Genomic DNA, 19110 nt, shown 5'->3' with positions numbered 1-19110 from the left:
AGCAGGCTTTGCCGATTTAGGTCGGCTTTGTAATTTAAACTTCCGATGTTGTCGCGTCCACCGGCGGTGCCCATCGATGCACGCCGGCGCTCGATCTTATTATAGCAGCTGCAGCCTCCGGCATCGTGATATGCACGCCGCTGGGACTAGGCAGAAGCTCCATTCCTCCACAAAGTAACAAGGCCCTGGGTATTTTGTATGTAAAAAATCAAATCGATTTCCTGCTCAAATTTAACAAAACTATAAAATGTAACAATTTTTATTTTACCAGGTAAGGCCCACTAAGCTATGTCGCCCTTTTTTCAGAAGCGACCTGGTCACAAATGATAGCTCAACCAAGTGACTTATCACGTGGAAATTTATAGCAGCCAAATACTCGAAACGCATGTTTTTAAATGTGAATAGAAAAACCAGAAGACCTGGATAAAAATCCACACGACCACGGGGAGAACATGCAAACTCCAAATATACAGCAGGCGTCAGGGTCGGGATTGAACGCACGACCTCCTGCATACTAGGTGAGGTAGTTAACATCTTGTTACCGTGGCGCCACAAATGACCATTGAGGCATTGGGACCACTCTCCTGTTCACAGCCAGTATCCAATGTTTGGAACTCCACATTCCTTTAGCGAGGGTGAATCTACTATCCATAGGACAACCACTGTTAACTTAGCCACAAAGTGGTAGTAATTTTGTCGACTCCGGAGGGATGATGGGCTGAGGCAACCACAAACAAGGATTTGAAATCGCAACCTCGCAATTGCGAGCCGCTCGCTCTACGGCCGAGCCACCCGGCCACTAGGTCAGTGGCTTAAGTTTAAAGTGTAAATGGAAATTGGCTTAAACTTTAAAAAGTAATCACGTGCTTTTGAGAACAGGACATATCCTCTAACTCATTTACAATCGTGTAAAGCATTCACAATCTACTCCAACTACACACGTCCCCAGAGATAACTTAAAATGCTCAGACTACATAAGTGCATTCCTGTCAACCCATACGGTTTACCCGTATTCTTGTACAGGAAAATTGAGTTTTCAGGTCCATACGACATACAGCCATTTCAATAGGGACAAACATTTTTTTTGTCTATTTGTTTGTGTTTCTCCCTTGTGATGGGACTTTGTAGGATGAACATTGAGATGTATAAGGGCACGGGGTGACCAATAAGGTCTGAATTAGTCTGTAATAATAAGGTAGGCACTGATAAGGGGTTCACAGGTATGTCAGCGTCGTTCACGTGTTAATCGTACGCGTACTTTTGGGATCGAGATCACACTCACAGATTGTGCACCTGTCTGTGATTGCAAGGAAAACAAGAGACTTACGTGCAGAGACGACAGAGTGTCGTGGGCAGAGAAAAGACTGAGTGGATGTTACTTCTGCCGTAGGAAAGCAGTCAGGAGGTACAAGAGGAGATTGTGAAGAGCATTAGTACGCGCGTGCTCGAGGACATCTCAAGGGTTAGGGTAGAGAGTTGCAGCAAGCAGCACATCATTGCTATACTCATATAGTAGGCTGGGTTAAGAGGCCTATGTGGGCAAAAAGGCCTTTTTGTCCTGGTGCTCGCACGTTGTTTGTCTGTTGAGCTGCAGACACGAACAGTAGCAGCAGCAGCAGGGCCTCTATAGAGTGGGGCTCCCATGTGCACCTCAACCTGACTGTGGCTGATGACGCCACTTCTGTCAGCACCAGGACAAAAAAAGGCCTTTTATCCAATGTAGGCCTCTAACTCCACCCTACTACAACTGAATCAGTGACATTCAATTACACCTCGTATCTGAAAGGTGGGCTTTGCACGTGCATGTTTTAACAGAAGCTTTTTGCACAAATCGACAAAAGAGACTTGGCTTAACCAAGTGTCAGCTTTCGCTTGATGAGCAAATAAAACATCATAATAGGAAAGCTATTCATATTCTTGGGTCTTTCGGTAAAGTCACGTAGATAGGCTCAAATAAAATAACAAAAAATAACAAAAAACTACGACATTTCGATCGCAACACAAGTGGTCGTCTTCCTGACCGCAACACAAGCGATCGAAACGTCCTAGTTTTGTTATTTTTTGTTATTTTCTTTGAACCTATCTACGTGACTTTACTTTACCGAAAGACCCAATATGAATTCCTGCAGTCACAAAAGCTTTAAGTCAAGTAAAGCTCTTCGTGTATGCAGGAAAGCCTCACTGTGTCTCAAGACCCTGCATTTCTATTCGGCATGTGGGTGGCAAATCCATTACCGACCGAAAAATATAACCCACCGCATTGCAAAGAGGAATACCACTCAAAGCGCCACACAGATGGATTAGGGGAGTTGCTACCAAGTGGGAACCCCGGCCGGATCCGTCCAAAGCACATATGATGATGCATTACTCATGCCCATAACAAAGACTGGTACAACTCCAAGAGATAATGAACAAAGCACAGGGTCAATTCCCTGCATTCATATACCAGAAGAGGGAAGAGTGGCACAGTGGTTAGTGCACTGCACTACAAATCCGATGACCTGAGATCGATTCCCGGCCATGGCTTCGAGTGATATTTGAACAACGCCTGGGCCTCCCTTCATCAACTCGCACTGACCAGCGTGGTGAAGTATGGTCAAATAGTAATTTATCTTCAAGTAAATTGTCAAAATGCTTAATTTGTCTTATTATTGTTATTATATGTCCAAAAACGAGTAATTTAATGTGTGAATAGGAATAATGGATGTCGCTGAGCTTATTTGATATCGTTCAAACACACTCAGTCTTCTTCTTCTTCTGTCATACGGCTGCTGATGTAGAAGCAGAGGAACAACTACCACTTCACATCCAGGTGGTCAAGCCCAGATAAAAACCGCATCAGGAGCAGCGGAGTGTACCGCTGCGATGTCCCCTTCGTATTTGTAATTAGACTCGAGCACCTACACTGACATAAAGGCACTCAATGTAGATTAGTGTTTTTTTAATCCTCCAAAAGAGTGATTCACTCCAAGTGACTAAACAAAGACTCATGAAAACACCAGACTGGTGAGACCAATTAAACGAAGTAAGTAACGACGCAGGCGTGCAGTGGAGGCAGAGACAGACAGAGCGAGAAGCAGCAGCGAGCGACGCTGCTGCCTCATAAAGGACCACGCACGCGCGTGCGAGCGTCGGAGCGCGCGAGCGTCGGAGCGCGCGAGCGTCGGAGCGTGCGAGCGTGAGCGAAACGAGAGCCAAGTCTCCTTCGTCCTCCGTGAGCCGCGCAAGCCGCCCAGACATTGCCGGCGCGCTCGCACACACACACACACCTCTTTGACGTTGTGCAGCCACTCCTGGTTGGAAGCGAGCTCCGCCATGAAGGCCTGGTGCTTGAGCCACTTGCTGTGCAGGCCTCGCGCCTCGCCGCAGGGCGACGCGTCGCTCGCGGTCACCATCTTCTCGCTGATCCACAGCCTCAGCTGCTCCGCACACGTCACAGTCGCGTCGCGGCGCACGGCGTCAGAGATGCCAGGGTTGCCCGCGCCATTCTCACATCGCGCGGCTCTCGCCGAGGCGCCAGCTGCTGGGGCTTCGCCCAACGGGGCCAGTTTGTGAGCGATCTTTACTCGTTTCGCAAACTCGGACTGCGATGCCGGAGCGCCGTGGCCCTGCTCGTTGTCGAACAGCGTCACGGGCCCTGGGACTCGTGCCGCGGTATTTTACGTTCGGATTAACGCGCAGAATCAAGCGGGACGGCTGCTGGGATTGAACCGACTGTTTGCCTCCACAATCGTTCCGCACCTCCGATCAGCACGGTTGGCTACGCACGGTGCGAAAGAAGTTCAATGTGCATGCGCACATCATGTACGCGTGATCACAGCATCAACGTTTCATCTTCTAAGCATAGCACTGAAGAACCTCCGCACCCACCACCTACTTGAAATGAAACTACACTATGTGAGATGCCACACAATGTGTTTATTCAGGCTCTTTTAACGTATGTATTTACTTCTGATTAAGTTGTGAGCGGCTGGAGCAATTCCTGTGTAGTTTTTTTTACTGAAACCTACAGAACGATGACCAACGTTACATTCTGCTTGACGCGCGAGTTGGTAATCATCACGGATCACGTGTAGTCACAGTGACACATAGTGACAGCACGTACTCCTGGAGCACACACACCGTCATCACCCACCACGTGTAGTCAGAGTGACACATAGTGACAGCAACTACTTCTCTGATTAAGTTGTGGAGCGACTGGAAAGGCCACACATGAGGAATCCCTCTGTATTTTGTTTTAATGAAACCTACAGGACTATGACCAACGTTAAGCGTGAATTGATTGTGACTCGTCACCTCCTGGCAGTCTTGCAAGAACTTCTGCAGGTCCCTGTTGTCCTTGAGGAGGAACTGAAGTTCCCTGGCAGTGTCCTGGTTCTTCGCGTGCCTGCAAGCAACGACAAGGGGGGTGTGAGAGTCACCGCTCCGTTTCGCTTCCCCGTGTGGCGTGGGCTGGTAGAGCGACAGGTCGACAAAGTTTAACTCAGACCCACGAGCTTCGTGCTCTCTGTACCGCTCCGGGATAATAGGTAGCTACCTTGTCGTGGTATTATCGTAGTTGCTGTAATATTTAATGGTTTTCTTTGCTTGTTTTTAAGCGACAAATTTATGGACAAATGGTCTTGGATTTCGATTTAAAGCTTTCGTGACTGCAGGGATTCATCTTCTTGGTTCTGGGACGCTGTCTTTCTGACAGCCCTGTTCTTCACCTGAGGACGGCTGCTTGCGTTGTGGCTGAAACGTCGTGAGAATTGTATTTTATTATGTTTATTTGTATTATTATGTTATAATTTCCCTTCTACGTGACTTTACCGAAAGAACCATGAAGATGGTCTTGGATTTTTATTTTTATGCCGTGCCCAAGCTTTCACTTGGAATTTATGTGCGAGTGAAATTTGTACTTGCATGCTGTATTAATGTTTATTCATATTTTAGTGACTTGCTTAACTTTTCTCTATCTTACTCTTACAGGCGGAGTTTGACTTCTATCTGTGGGAGGGAGGGGGGGGGCAGGGCTTCGCTTTGTCCCTCACATTAGGAATCATGGGTGCATTAATGATTTAAAAAAATCTTCATCGTAAGCTACTGATAATAAAAAAAGATTATCGCGCCCAGTTTGGGCAGGGCATTGCCTCCCCTCTAGGGCCCCTGACTCGACATCTGTGAAAAAGCGATTCATAGCCTCCCCCAAAGCTACTCCTCCTCCTCCTCCAGGATGAATAAAGATCCACGATTCTGATTCCGGCACAGGTGGAGCGTACCGGTCCGTGATGTTGTCCACGCGCTCCTGGATCTTGTCCGTGTGTGCATTTCCTGCCATGACCAGATTTTTTCCGGATGCGACGACACCGTTTATCCGGTCGCGGTTGGCCTCCATCGACGAGAGGAAGTCCTCGTGCTTGCGGATCGCCGCCTCGGCGCCTTCCAGGGAAGCCGGCTTCTCCGTGTGAGACAACACGTACTCCTGGGAGCACAGACACACACAGTCATCATCACAGAGACACACAGTAACACACACACACCGTCATCATCACAGAGACAACAACCGCCATTCACCACTAAGTGGCGGTGACGTCACCACGACGCTTGTGCCAGGCCATGTGCACCTTGAGGCCACGTGAAGTGTCAAACGCCCGCTGGCAGGAGGTCACGGGGCAGACCCAGGTGCCACGGGTCGACTGACTGAGATGACCGAGATGAGTGGCTGATGCACCACCTGTGCCCCCCACTGTACCAACTTGCTGTGCTTTAGCCACCCGGCGCTCCGCTAGTTGTTGTGAGCGTCGCTCCTCCGCCCTCCGTTGTTGTTGGAGGGCGACTGCCTCCAACTGCCCAGTAGCGTCCTTCATGAGCCTCCTCCACAGAGGCTGATCTTGACACCGCTGATACCAGTCATTGGCAAATCCACTCAGCTCCACGTCCTCCTGTACCACATCACTCCATCTCTTCTCTAGCCCGTGCCGTGCCCATTTAGCCCCCTCGATCCGGCCGAACAAAAGCTGTTTAGGCATGCGGTGGCTGGGCATGCGGGCTACATGACCCAGCCAACGCAGCCTTGCCTGCCGGAGGAGCTCACCGATGGGACTTTGCCCAGATATTTCAAGGATTTGTGAGCTCCTCACACAATCCAGCCTGGTTAAACCCTGGATGGATCGTAGGCAGGCCAGCCTAAATGTTTCCAACCGGCGAAGATGCTCTATTAGGGGGATCCACGTTTCGCAAGCGTAGAGAAGGGAGGGAATAACTGTGGCCGAGAAGACCTGAAGCTTCGTGCGGAGCGACAGACCAGGTAGCTTCCACACAGCGTTACGCAACCGATGAAAAGATATTGCCGCTCGACTGATTCGGAGTGAGACCTCTGCTGTTAAACTGGAGCCGGTCATAAGCACACTGCCCAGGTATGGGAAACTCTCCACTCTCTCCACTACTGCCCCATCACCGATTGGGAGTTGTGGGGGTGGAGTGTCCGATGGTACAAAATACCCAGGCAGGTGCTTAGTTTTGGTGGGGCTGATAGTAAGGCCCCACCTCTTAGTGGCACGCTCCAGTCTCAGCAGCAGCGTCTCCAACTCCTCCTCTGAATGAGCAGCTATTACCAAATCATCGGCATACATAACGTGGTTGACCAATAGGGAGCCATCCCTTGATCGCACCCGGGCATCGATCAGCCTCCCATTATATCTGTACCAAATGTAAATTCCCCCGGTACAGCTATTGAGGGCTTCACAAACTACGTGGTCAAAATAGATGTTAAATAATGTGGGAGCCAGAGGACATCCCTGTCGCACCCCAAGGTGTACAGGGAAAGGCTTTGACTCCCGGCCATGTAGTTTTACCCGGGCCTGCTCACCATCATGAAGATCCTTAATGATCGTGAGCAGAGGGTCAGGGACTCCGAAAGCACGAAGAACAACCCAGAGCCCAGGCCTACTGATGGTATCATAGGCCTTGACCAGGCCAATAACGCAGAGATGTAGGTCTTGTTGGAATTCCCTACACCTCTGCTGTAGCAGACGGACAGAAAATATGGAATCTGTGCAGGACCGTCCTTTCCTGAAACCGCATTGGGGCTCTGCAAGCCTCACCTCAGCGTGCCTAGCAAGGCGATGTTGAATAATCCTTGCCAGGACCTTTCCCAGCACACTGAGGAGTGAGATGCCCCTGTAGTTGTTACAGTCGGTGCGGGCCCCCTTCTTAAAGAGGGGGACCACCAGGGCATCCTTCCAATCCTGCGGAACCCGTCCAGTGGTCCAGACTGTTGTTATGATGTCATATAGGGCAGTATGTGCACAAACGCCACCCTTCCTGAGCATTTCGCTTGGGAGATCATCTCTGCCCGGTGCCTTTCCTGGTCTCAGACTCCGGATCGCCTTCAGTACTTCCTCAACAGATGGCACCTCAGCCAGCCACTCACAGGGGGTGACTTCTTCCAATATTTGAGGCACCGCAGCCCCAGCAGGGTTATCCCCACTTTGTGCCATGATGTTTTCCTGGCTGAGGGATTTCCCCTCCCCCAGGACCTCACAAAAATGCTCAGCAAATCTGCAAACCTGTTCCTGGGGGTCGGAAATTGGATCACCATTTTTTCCTCTAATGATGGTAATAGGTGTGGCGCTGCAGGTTACTTCCTTGATGGAGTTAAATAGTGATTTGTGATCGCGGGCCACTGAGGCAGACTCCATCTCCTCAGCAACCCACGACCACCATCATCACAGATACACACAGTAACACACACACACCGTCATCATCACAGAGACACACACTAACACACACACACACCATCATCATCACAGAGACACACAGTAACACACACACACAGTCATCATCACAGAGACACACAGTAACACACACACACACCGTCATCATCACAGAGACACACAGTAACACACACACACCGTCATCATCACAGAGACATACAGTAACACACACACACCGTCATCATCACAGTGACACACAGTAACACACACACACACCGTCATCATCACAGAGACACACAGTAACACACACACACACACACCGTCATCATCACAGAGACACACAGTAACACACACACACCATCATCATCACAGAGACACACAGTAACACACACACACCGTCATTATCACAGAGACACACAGTAACACACACACACACCATCTTCACGGTGACACCTGTAGTCACAGTGACACATAGTAACAACACGTACTCCTGGGAGCACACACACACACCATCATCACGGGCTGTGTGTAGTCAGAGTGGTGCATACACAACACCAATTAATTGTTCCAAGGATGCATTTTATGACAAGAAGGACATTCAATGTTCCATGGGATAGCACCAAGACTGGACGAGGAACAATTCAGGGCCAGCAAACCCCTGTAGCTATAGATCAGCATCGCTTCGGTGTATAAACATAGTGCCTGACGTACTGTGCAGACGTAACCTAAGGGAGTCGAATGAGATGGACCGACAGGAGAAGTCGACCGAGAATTTAGTACCAATGGGCGGTTTGAACAATGAACGGAAGGCAAACAGATAGACAGACATAAAGACAGAAACATGACAACGCAATGACCAAAGTCAATGCGATTTACTTGCCTAAATTAGCATTGGCGCGGTGGCGGAAAATTCCCTATTCCTATGGCAGGGGTGTGTCTTTCCATCGGACAACCACTGTTGACTTTCCCACACAAAGGTAGTCACGTCATAAACCCTGGAGGGAAGATGGAAAATGAACTCGCAACCTTGCGATTGCGAGCTGCTCGCTCAGCCGTGAGCTGCGTGGACGGTCGTCATGGAGCTGTCACAAGCGATAGTCAAGTCAAGATGAACAAGTGTGACGGTTAGGAGGCTCATATATCAGTTTGCGACAAACGTCGGTGCGACAACAACGGTCAGAGTCCGCGCGACAGCAGCAGCAGCACCAGCAGCACAGCAGCACCAGCAGCACCAGCAGCAGCACCAGCACCATCAGCAGTAGCAGCATCAGTAACAGCACCAGCAGCACCATCAGCAGCACAGCAGCAGCAGCACCAGGAGCAGCAGTAGCACAAGGAGCAGCAGCACCACCAGCACCAGCAGCACAGCAGCAGCACCAGCAGCACAGCAGCAGCACCAGGAGCAGCAGCACCAGCATTAGCACCAGCAGCACAGCATCACCAGCAGCAGCAGCACCAGCAGCAGCACCAGCAGCGGCGCCACGCACCTGGTTGGTGAGGAAGCTGTCGGCCTGGCTGGCGTCTCGCAGGAAGGTTTGGTAGCCGTGCGCCTGGGCGAGGACGTCGCGCCGATTGTCCCACATGCGGTGCAAATCCTTCCACCCGCCGTCCAGAGCCTGCAGCCGCTGCTGGAGGAACACGTGCTGCGCGTCCGTTTCCCCTCGGGTCACGTCATCGCCGACGCCGCGGATCTTCTGGTAGTCGTCCTGGTGGTTGTCGATGTCGGTTTTAATGGCCCCGTGCTGCACCAGCAGGGTCTCGGCGGCGGGCAGGCTGCTGGGCAGCTCCTCCGAGGCCACGGCCATCTGGGCGCCGGACAGCCAGCCCTGGAAGGAGTCGACGTCGCGCAGGAAGTTCTGCAGCTTGCGAGCTTCGCCGAGCGACTCTTCGCGACGCTGCAGCGTCCCCGCGAGGTCGCCCCACACCCCGTCCACCGCCTCCAGCTGGCCGAGGATGCCCGGCGCCTGCTCGGGGTGCCGCGAGGCGAGCGCCCCGGCTTCCCCGCGCAGCTCCTGCAGCTTGCCCCCGATGGCGGCCAGGTCGCGTTCGATGCCGAACAGCTTCCGCTGCAACGCCATCACTCCCGCCAGGTCGTTGCCGAGGTCCTGCGTCGACGCGACCAGCTTGATCTTGTCTTGGATCCACGAGTTGGTTTCTCGGCACTCCAGGTGGTAGTTCTGTATGCTCAGGGCCGACAGGAGGGCCTCCTTCTTCTGGGCCACGTGCTTTCGGAAGACATCCCACCTGCGGGACAAAAGGGGTTTTACGCGGTCGCAGTTGACACTTGGACGTAAAGAGTCAAAGGTCGAAGTGATTTTCCGTTCAAACGAGTACTGAAGGATTTGTGCTCATCCGTTGTTTACAGCCGTGCAGTCAGTGCCGGAAAGTCCACATTTCAATGGCAAAGGGGGTGAGCATAAAAGTAGGACAACACCCACTATGGTTGATGTCCTGCAAAAAAGCGATACTCACGGGTATCGATCCCCCGGACGAATGATGTCATCTCCCAACCAAGATGTGAAATCACAAACCTCCCGATTGCCACGCGGCCACTTGGGCAGTGGCTTAAGTTTAGAGTGTAAACGGTCAGTGGCATGAACTTGAAAAAGTACGCATGTGCTTTTGCGAACAGGACATATAATCGATAAAAAATAAGAATCAGTTTTACCCTTTCTGGCAATAAAACTGCAGTTGTGTTAAGATGTTCAAACACCAAATAGATAACCTATTTGCAAGGCATCAAGTCTGCACTGACCATGCATATTTGTGGCAAAACATGCCAACAAACATGCTATGATAATGTACGCATTGTGTTTGAAACTGATTGGCCTACACCAGAGACAGCCTTCTTCATGGCCTCGTCTCTGTACAAGTGTCAGACCAGAGAACGCCACAAGGCGAACAGCACCAAGACAATGCAAGTATCAGAGACATGGAGAGCTCGGGGCGAGCAGTCACATCTATGGGATACCTTTTTGCCAGGATGCAAAATGATGTTTTATTGGCAGAAAGGGTAAAACCTATTCTGTTTTTTTCATAATTTTGGATACTCGCAAAAAGTTCCCAAATAACTCCTTTGCAACTGCATGAATGTATTCATAAACAATTTACTGCTGCTACACCACGTGGCCGGTGAACAGAAATGTGGAAAATTACAGAAACATTTTTATTTTGCCAAGAAAGGCCCACTGAACTATCCAGCTCTTTTTCAGAAGTGACCTGGCTATCGCAAATGACAGCTCAACGAAGTGGCTTATCACGTGGAAATTGATAGCAACCAAATACTCAAAATGCACGTTTATTCTAAACGTGGAGGGAAAAACCGGAGGACCCGGAGAAAAAATCCACGCGACCACGGGCAAAGAGAGAGAGAGACGCAAACTCCAAATATACAGCAGGCGGTCAGGATCGGAATCGAACCCACGACCTCTTGTATAACAGGCAAGGTCGTGAACATCTCCTAGCTACCGTGGCGCTGTAGACACAATGCCTCTTGGGAGGGGGGGGGAGGGAGGCGGCCGTCCACCTGCTGTTGAGGTTGTCTCTCTTAGCGTGGATCGCCGTCTCGCTCGGATGTCCGTCCCTGATCAGATGCTCGGCCACTCCGTTCACCACCCCGATCCGAGAATCCTGGGCACTCATCTCAGGCTCAAGGCCCTCAAATCTGTGGAAAACAGAAAGGAGAGTGACCCATACTTTGCCGACACATGCACACGACGGGCCAAAACGTCCACGGATTAAAGATTAAGATTGACGGTGGATCGGTAGCACAGTCAAGGGAAAAAAGTTCAACGTACATACATCGTACACTGCCCTATGAGCTTGACGAACTGAGTTTATTCCCATGAACAGCGGACATCGGTGATATCTAAACCGGTCCTGGCCAACGTTTGCCACCCTGCACCGATCATAACGGTAAAGTATGGTCAAACAATCCCCATGACTGAAAGACACGGGAAGAAGGCCTTCACCCAGTAGCGGATTAATAAAGGCCGTGAACTATTGGATGTTTAATATCGGTACCGCAGCAGGGTGAAGCGATCAAAGATGACCATGAACAGCGGTAACGCAGTGACGGACGAGGGTGGTCGAGACGGGAACGTAGCGGTACCGACCGATCCTCCGGCAGCCCAAGTTCACTCGCGTGGCTTTAAAACTATCACAACTATTTTTTTATTTAACCAGGTAAGGCCCCACTGGGCTATGTAGATCTTTTTAGAAGTGACCTGGCCACACAAATGATTGCTCAATGAAGTGGCTTATCACGTGGACACTTATAGCAGCCAAATGTTGATTCTAAGTGTGGAGGGAAAAAGCGGAGGACTCGGAGAGAAATCCACTCGACCACGGGGAGAGAGAGAGAGACGCAATCTCCAAATATACAGCAGTAGTCAGGCTTGGGATCGCACCAACGACCTCCTGTACACCAGGCGAAGAAGTTAACATCTCACCAGTGTGGCGCCTCTTTTGGTTTATACATTCTGAAAAGTGTCGGCGGTGTACCCACGCACATCGTGACGTCTCCACGACTGGTGACTGTGATACATTTGGCTCAAACCTGCCGAAGGGAAAGAGCATGACCATATGTATGCAGAAATGTCGACCTTATGTTGCCCCGTACGTAGCCAACCGTAGGCGAGGCCCACATGGGCAGCAGTGCACTCTACCTGTGCTGAACGACCTCGAGGTCCTCCAGCTTGTCCGGTATCTCCAGCTGGTCGAGCCACTTCTGCTTTTCGTCGATCCACAGCTCGCACGCGTCCGCCTCGCTGAAGAGCTTGAACAGCGCGAGGGCGTCGTCCAGCTGCTGCTTGCGCTGGGCAGCGAGCTGCAGCAGGTCGCCATACTGCTGCTTGGTATTGCTCATCCTTTCGCTCACCCCGCCGCAGCGGGCCACCTCGTCGGGCAGAGCGTCGGCCTGTTCCTGCAGGCCCTGGATCGCGGACGCGTAGTTGCCGATCTCCTCGACGATGTCCCGGTGCTTCTTGGCCAGGGCCTGCGTGGAGAACTCGTCGTGGCCGATGTCGCTGCTGGAGACGAGGCGGAAGTGATCCATGGTCCACGCGTCCGCGTCGTCCGCGTCGGCCAGGAACTGGAAGAGGCTCGCGGCCTGCTCCAGGCGCAGCTTGCGTAGGGCGGCCGCCCGCCCCAGCTGGGACCAGAGCGACAGGAGGTTGCCGGCTCTCTCGGCGATCTTGTCCGCGGCGAAGTGCCTCTGCTCGACCATGCCCTGGCCGTCGGCGACGGCCTGCCGCACGCGCTGCTCGCGGTGCTGCAGCTCGTCCTCGAGGGCGCGGTGCTTGCTCAGCAGGCGGACGATGCTGGTGAGGTCGCGGCCAAAGTCGTCCGACGACAAGATGCGCTCCTTCTCCCGGATCCACGCCTCCTCCTCGGAGATTTCGCCGACGAGCTTCCAGAGGCGGCGCGACTCGAGCAGGCCGGCGCGCCGCTCGGCCGCCAGCCGCAGCAGCTCGTCCAGGCAGCCCTCCAACATGGCCACCCGCGCGCTCACCACCTGCGGGTCGCACGCCTGGTAACCTGCACGGCAAGCGCACGCGGGAGATTCACAACGTAAAACAGTGGTTGGGGGATTCATACGTTTGTCATGCTTGCGTGAAAAAAAAAGTCTATTACGTATGTAAGTTTAATTTCTTTCGCACCGTACGTAACCAGCCGTGCTTTATCGGAGGTGCGGGGGGAAGGAAAACAAACTAAACACACAAAGCAGTTATAAAGAAATTAGTTTTCAATCTAGATAATTTAAAGGTGTATAGCTCCAGTGGCTTCCTAATATCGGAAAGGAAGAGCGCGTTCCAGATGGACGCAAAAGCGCATCTGAAAGCGAGCGATGCGGTGACCGTCTTTGTTCGACGGTGAGCCAAAAGCCACCGCTGCTGCGAGGATGACCGGAGTCCGCGTGATGCTTTATGCTCCTTGACGAGATCAGCGAGGCATCGTGGCAAGCACTTAGCGTGCGATGAGCGTGACCTTACAAAGGTCGTCATGGCGGAGAGCGATTGCAACGCGGAGGGCGGGACGGGGCGCGCGGTCCTCACCGTCGCTGTTCTCGGCAAACTTGCGAGCGGCGGCCGTGACGTTGTGGACCCGCGTGGCCAGGACGGCCGCGTCGGCCTCCAGCAGCGCGTGCTTCTGCAGGAGGTCGTCCACGCCCAGCAGGTGCTTCCCAAAGTCCTGCGACAGCAGGCGCCCCTGCGCCGCGCCACCACGCGCGTCAGCCCCTTCCCAGCACAAAGCAAGGCGGCGCGTGTGCGTGCTTGACGAATACAATGTCTCTCTGGTGTAGGCCAATCAGTTTGAAAGACAAAGCGTACACTATCAGAGCACGTTTGTTGCAAAACATGCAAAAAGTACTGTGTGTGGTGAGTGCAGACTCGATGCCTGGCAAAAGGTTTCTATTTGGTTTAGAACATCTGTGTTATTGCCAGAAAGAGTCAAATATATTATTAATTTTCATTATTTTGGACACTGCTAAGAAGGTATCCCGTGATATAGCTGCGAGACCCAAGCTATACTCGGTGTCTCTGATACTCGCATCGTCTTTGAACTCTTTGCCTTTCGGCGTTCTCTGGCCTCACATTGGTGGGACTAGCCCATAAAGAAGGCTGTCTCTGCATTTATTATTACAGTTTGTTTGCATGTTTTCCACACGTATGTGTGGTTAATTCAGACTTGATGCCTTGCAAAATGTATCTATTTAATGTTTGAACATCTTAACACCTATTGTTTTATTGCCAGAAAGGGTAAAACCTATTCTTATTTTTCATCTCAATGAAGCAATTGCTTGAACGTTTACATATATATATTTTTTTGAAAGCATTAGTCTTTTTGGAACTCATGATTGATCATTTCACATCCTGATCATGGTCGCACTCGCTCGCCCACACATTCCAATGGTAAAACCGGCCTGAGCTGCGGAGCATCTGTGGAGCACGGCCAGAGGCGCGCCGAGAATCCGAAATGCTGGAACTGTCGGGTCGCGGGGACCTCACCTTGAGCTCCTCCATGCTGTGCAGCAGGTGCAGCATCTCGTGCAGCGTTCTCTGCAGGGCCAGGTTGGCCTCGAGGCGGGCACGCCGCCCGCACAGCAGCTCCTGCAGGTAGCGCCACAGCCGCAGGACGTTGTCCCGACGGGCCGCCACGCGCGCCACGTCGTGATAGTTCTCGGCCTGCAGCTCCTGCGCAAAGAAAACGCCGCACGGATGCCGCCCCATCACCCCCAAGCCGCGGGTCACTCGTGCGCAGCAGCGCCGACTGTCGCGCTTCAACGTGCCGCTCGCCAGGCCTCGCCGCTGGGGAGACCGCCGGGTTGTTGGGGGCGCCACGGGCGGCGAGAGGAGGACGTGGGTTTTATCCCGACCCTGATGCGTGCCGTATATTTGGAGTTTCCGTGTCTCTCTCCCCGTGGTGGCGTGGATTTTTCTCCGGGTCCTCTGGTTTTTCCGTCCATATTTAGAATCGACATGCGTTTAAAGTATTTCGCTGCTATAAATGTCTGCGTGATAAGCTGCTTTGTTGAGCTATCATTTGTAGCCAGGTGGCTTCTGAAAAAGAGCTGTAAAGCTCAGTGGGCCTTACCTGCTAAAATAAATACAAATTGTTAAATAGTGAAATAAATAGTTGTCTGTACAGCACCAAGGCTCTGGGATTCCCTACCTCTGGAGGTCATAAATTCGTAGTCGTTGGAAACCTTCAAGTTCCAGCTGAAGGCTCCACCAGCTGTTTAACCCAGCCTGCTCTGTCTCTCTCTCTGTCTCTTTAGTCTTTCTCTCCCCAGGTTACTTATCACTCATTTCTTCCTCCTTTACATACACGGCGCTAAGAGATCCATTGTTGAAGGAAGTCTTATAAATCTCAACAATTTATTATTATTGTTGTTGTTAGCACCCAGGTTCTCACAACCATCCAAGTGTGGCCGCCTTCCGGGCTGAGCACATGTCCTCTCAGGCTTTTGCCATGCACTATCGGCTGTGCGTGCGGTGGTGAGGTTAGGAGGAGATACGTTCACAAACGCGCTGCCTCAACCCGCAAGGCCAGAGTTGGATTCACAAACGCGTTTGAGACGTGGTGCTACAGGAGCACTGATAGGCTGAGCTGGTGCGACAGGAGGAAGAGGAATGAAGAGGCGCTGGGGAGAGCGGCTTAAAGCAGGAGCTGCGGGAAGTCTGTTCAGGCAGATAGAAGGAACAAGCGGAACACGTCACACGCAGGTCAGCTGACGTAACCGTGACGATTGCGTGGGAGTAAATGTCAGAGAAGAGAGGGAAGAGATGGATCAGCTGGGCAGGAGATGTGGGCACGTGGAAAGGACCTGAGAGATGTTGAAGATCACAATAGCCTTCGTTACGAAGCAATACACACAAGTGTCGGAAGTCTATCGTTTCGCTGGTTAGTGATTCATGCAAGCTGAGAGTTGTGATTTTATCATTTGTAAATGTTCCCTTTTCCCTTCTATTTTCTCCAATATTTCAGGCATCCAATGAATCAGAGCGGTGAATCTCATTGCAAATTTTTACCTGGTAGGCAATACACCTATCTTCTCACATTGTGTATTATATGTCTATCTGTACCGTCTACCCACTATGGGCCATTCCGCTTCACTCCCCGTCGCAATTCACACTTCGTGGACTCGGGGCCACTTGTCTCTGTGCCAGCCTCCAAGCGGCGAGCGTGCCTGCTGCGGTGCGGCGAAGCCCGTGGAGGGACGCTGCTATCCTGCCCCCCTACGTCAGAAATTGTGACTGTCAGCACCTATAAAGCCAAGCCTGAAACACCCACTCATATTCGTTGACTTTTCCTTTGCTCTGATTGGACGTTACCTGTACTGAGTGTAATTATCACTTTTGTCTTTCATCATATAATTGTCTGCATTCAATCGAAAGTGTGAGTGGAGGTGTCATTATTGTCATCATCATCAGCTTTTACTGTATTTAGATTGGATGTCATCATTCGTTTTTAGTGTAGTTTAAAAGCGAGACATGTGCAGCGCCTTGAGATATTGGCACGGTTGGCTATGTACGGTGCGAAAGAACTTCAACATACATACGAAAGGCACTTCATGAAATAGAAATTACGATTATTATCATTACTACTTTAAACAGGCCAGAAGCAAAAATAAAAAAAAAACAAATCCTGTGACTTGCATGTGCCTATGAGAATGCTGTAAAGCTTTGCAGCGCTTAAACAATCGGATCGCCGCCGGGCGGCCTAGCAGGTCGTGTGGGAGCCTGTGGCTACCTGGGCCACGTGCAGCACGGCGTGCACGCGCTCCTCGTAGGCAGCCATGTCGGTCTCGATCGCCTCGTGCTTCTTGGTCGCCGCCTCCACGGCCGCCAGGTCGCTCCCAAAGTTGTCCTGCAACGGCAGCTCTCCGTCGTCAGCGCGAGCGTCAGCATAAAGAGCGCACGCACATGCGTACGCGCACACGCACGTTCGTACGCGAACACGCACGCTCGTACGCGCACACGCACGCTCGTACGCGCACACGCACGCTCGTACGCGCACACGCACGCTCGTACGCGCACACGCACGCTCGTACGCGCACACGCACGCTCGTACGCGCACACGCACGCTCGTACGCGCACACGCACGCTCGTACGCGCACACGCACGCTCGTATGCGCACACGCATGCTCAGGGCCACCGCAGCGGCGCTTGCCAAACGGAACGCATGCGTCTTGGCCCGTGGCGTTGCAGAGAACCACCGTAACGGTCCTGGGAATCGCCTAGGTTGACTCAGCCTCAAATGAGTAGCTGGTGCGATGTGCAATAAACTTCGGCACTAGGGAGGTGAAGGCGGCCGGGCGTGGTGCTGGCCACCCACCCCCTCTCGTACGTCGTGCCGGCCTTCATAGGTGCTCGTTAAAAGCATTTGCCCCTACAGTCTGTTAAGGCTATAGGAGGGCTTTTTGTCTTTGTCTTGTGCTCCTCTCTGCTGTTTAAATGGGAAAGCCCTCCATTGTTGTGCACTGTGAGCGTCAGTGTCCTCCTTAGCCCAGTGTAGCAGTGAGCCCTGTGAGTAAGACACTGGCTCTCAGTGAGTGAGACGCTGGCTTTCACGCTGGCTCTCAGACTGGCTCGCGGTGAGTGAGACACCGACTCTCCCACCAGCTCTCGTGAGAGCACAGTGGAGCCCCTGTGAGTGAACGCGCCGCTCACCTGCAGCACAAGACACTGGTTTTCAGTGAGCCAGCTCTCGCGCATCGCCGCCTTGCGGTCGAAGCGGCGCGCCAGCTGCTCCAGCTTCTCCTGGCGGATGAGCTCCTCCCGCAGCGCCAGCTCGCGCTCGTGTTCCGCCTTCTCCAGCCGCTCCCACGCCTGCAAGCAGCGTGTGAGCACACATACAAGGTGCCCATCTCACGCGTGCGACCACACATATAAGGTGCCTGTCTCAAGCGTGCGAGCACACATACAAGGTGCCCGTCTCAAGCGTGCGAGCACACATACAAGGTGTCCAACTCAAGTGCGCGAGCACACACACAGACTTCAGCGTGTGAGCACACACACACAGGGCACCCGACTTGAGCACATGAGCACACACACAGGGCGCCTGACTTGAGCGTGCTGTTCTAGCACATTTATTTTAACGGCGAGGGAGGTGTTTAGTTTGTTGTGCTTGCCCCCACGCCTCCGATTAGCACGGTTGGCTACGTACGGTGTGAAAGAAGTTCAACATACATATAGCTGTGTATAGTGTAGGAACCCAAGAATCATGCCCTGATGAAGGCTGCATAGTCGCTGTTAATGAGCCCACAGCAGATACCTCCCTCGCCGATACCACAAGAGGTGGCATCATACTGGTAGGAACCTCCTGGTTACACCAGCACACAGGGGATTATTGTGTCCGTCCGTCGTGCAGGGAGGGGCTCGGTGGGGAGGGAGCGGCTGGGTGGGGAGGGGCTGGGTGGGGAGGGAGGGGCTGGGTGGGGAGGGGAGGGTGGGGAGGGGCTGGGTGGGGAGGGGAGGGGAGGGTGGGGAGGGGCTGGGTGGGGAGGGTGGGGCTGGGTGGGGGGTGGGAGGGGTGGGGCTGGGTGGGGGGTGGGAGGGGTGGGGCTGGGTGGGGAGGGGCTGGTCACCCCGTGGTGCCCTTATAAAACTCAACGTTTAACCTACTCACGCCGGCTTGTGCCCGCCCTCACAGTCGGGCATATTTGTGGAATACACCACGCCGCCGTCGACCCTGGTCATTGACCGAGCAACCCAGTGTTCCTACCAGCTCCCTCCGCAGGAATGTGTTTTAAGCGGTCCAAATTGCCTCATGTGGCCAACAACAGTGCGTTATGCAATAACCACCATTCTAAATGCGTAGGTTTATCAGGTAATCCACTCTAAATGGTCACGCAAATAAATCGGTGCTACCTTAAGGCGGCAACAGTTTCTGCCACGGCCCATGGACA

The 19110-nt window shown here is 52.5% G+C and overlaps 2 protein-coding genes across 4 annotated transcripts in view; one reads left to right on the top strand and one right to left on the bottom strand.

The window, feature by feature from the left end:
* LOC133359663 (protein S100-A1-like) overlaps positions 1-19110 on the top strand; it is a 450535-nt gene that overhangs the window by 159847 nt on the left and 271578 nt on the right. The window lies entirely within an intron of this gene.
* Positions 1-19110, bottom strand: part of LOC133359613 (spectrin beta chain, non-erythrocytic 1-like) — a 152559-nt gene that overhangs the window by 20688 nt on the left and 112761 nt on the right. For all 3 annotated transcript variants that reach the window (XM_061578084.1, XM_061578091.1, XM_061578098.1), the window contains 10 exons: positions 17873-18031; positions 16953-17069; positions 14708-14893; positions 13754-13907; positions 12365-13235; positions 11224-11361; positions 9185-9941; positions 5262-5464; positions 4297-4387; positions 3270-3419 (listed from right to left, as the gene is read on the bottom strand). In XM_061578084.1, coding sequence (XP_061434068.1) covers positions 3270-3419; positions 4297-4387; positions 5262-5464; positions 9185-9941; positions 11224-11361; positions 12365-13235; positions 13754-13907; positions 14708-14893; positions 16953-17069; positions 17873-18031 — 2826 coding nt within the window. The remainder of the gene's footprint in view (positions 1-3269; positions 3420-4296; positions 4388-5261; positions 5465-9184; positions 9942-11223; positions 11362-12364; positions 13236-13753; positions 13908-14707; positions 14894-16952; positions 17070-17872; positions 18032-19110) is intronic.

The sequence above is a fragment of the Lethenteron reissneri genome, chromosome 8 (assembly GCF_015708825.2).
Source record: "Lethenteron reissneri isolate LAM-NWPU_2019-01 chromosome 8, ASM1570882v1, whole genome shotgun sequence".
Classification (NCBI taxonomy): domain Eukaryota; kingdom Metazoa; phylum Chordata; class Hyperoartia; order Petromyzontiformes; family Petromyzontidae; genus Lethenteron; species Lethenteron reissneri.
Note: the sequence above shows the minus strand (reverse complement) of the source record. Positions and strands in the feature narration are given on the sequence as shown.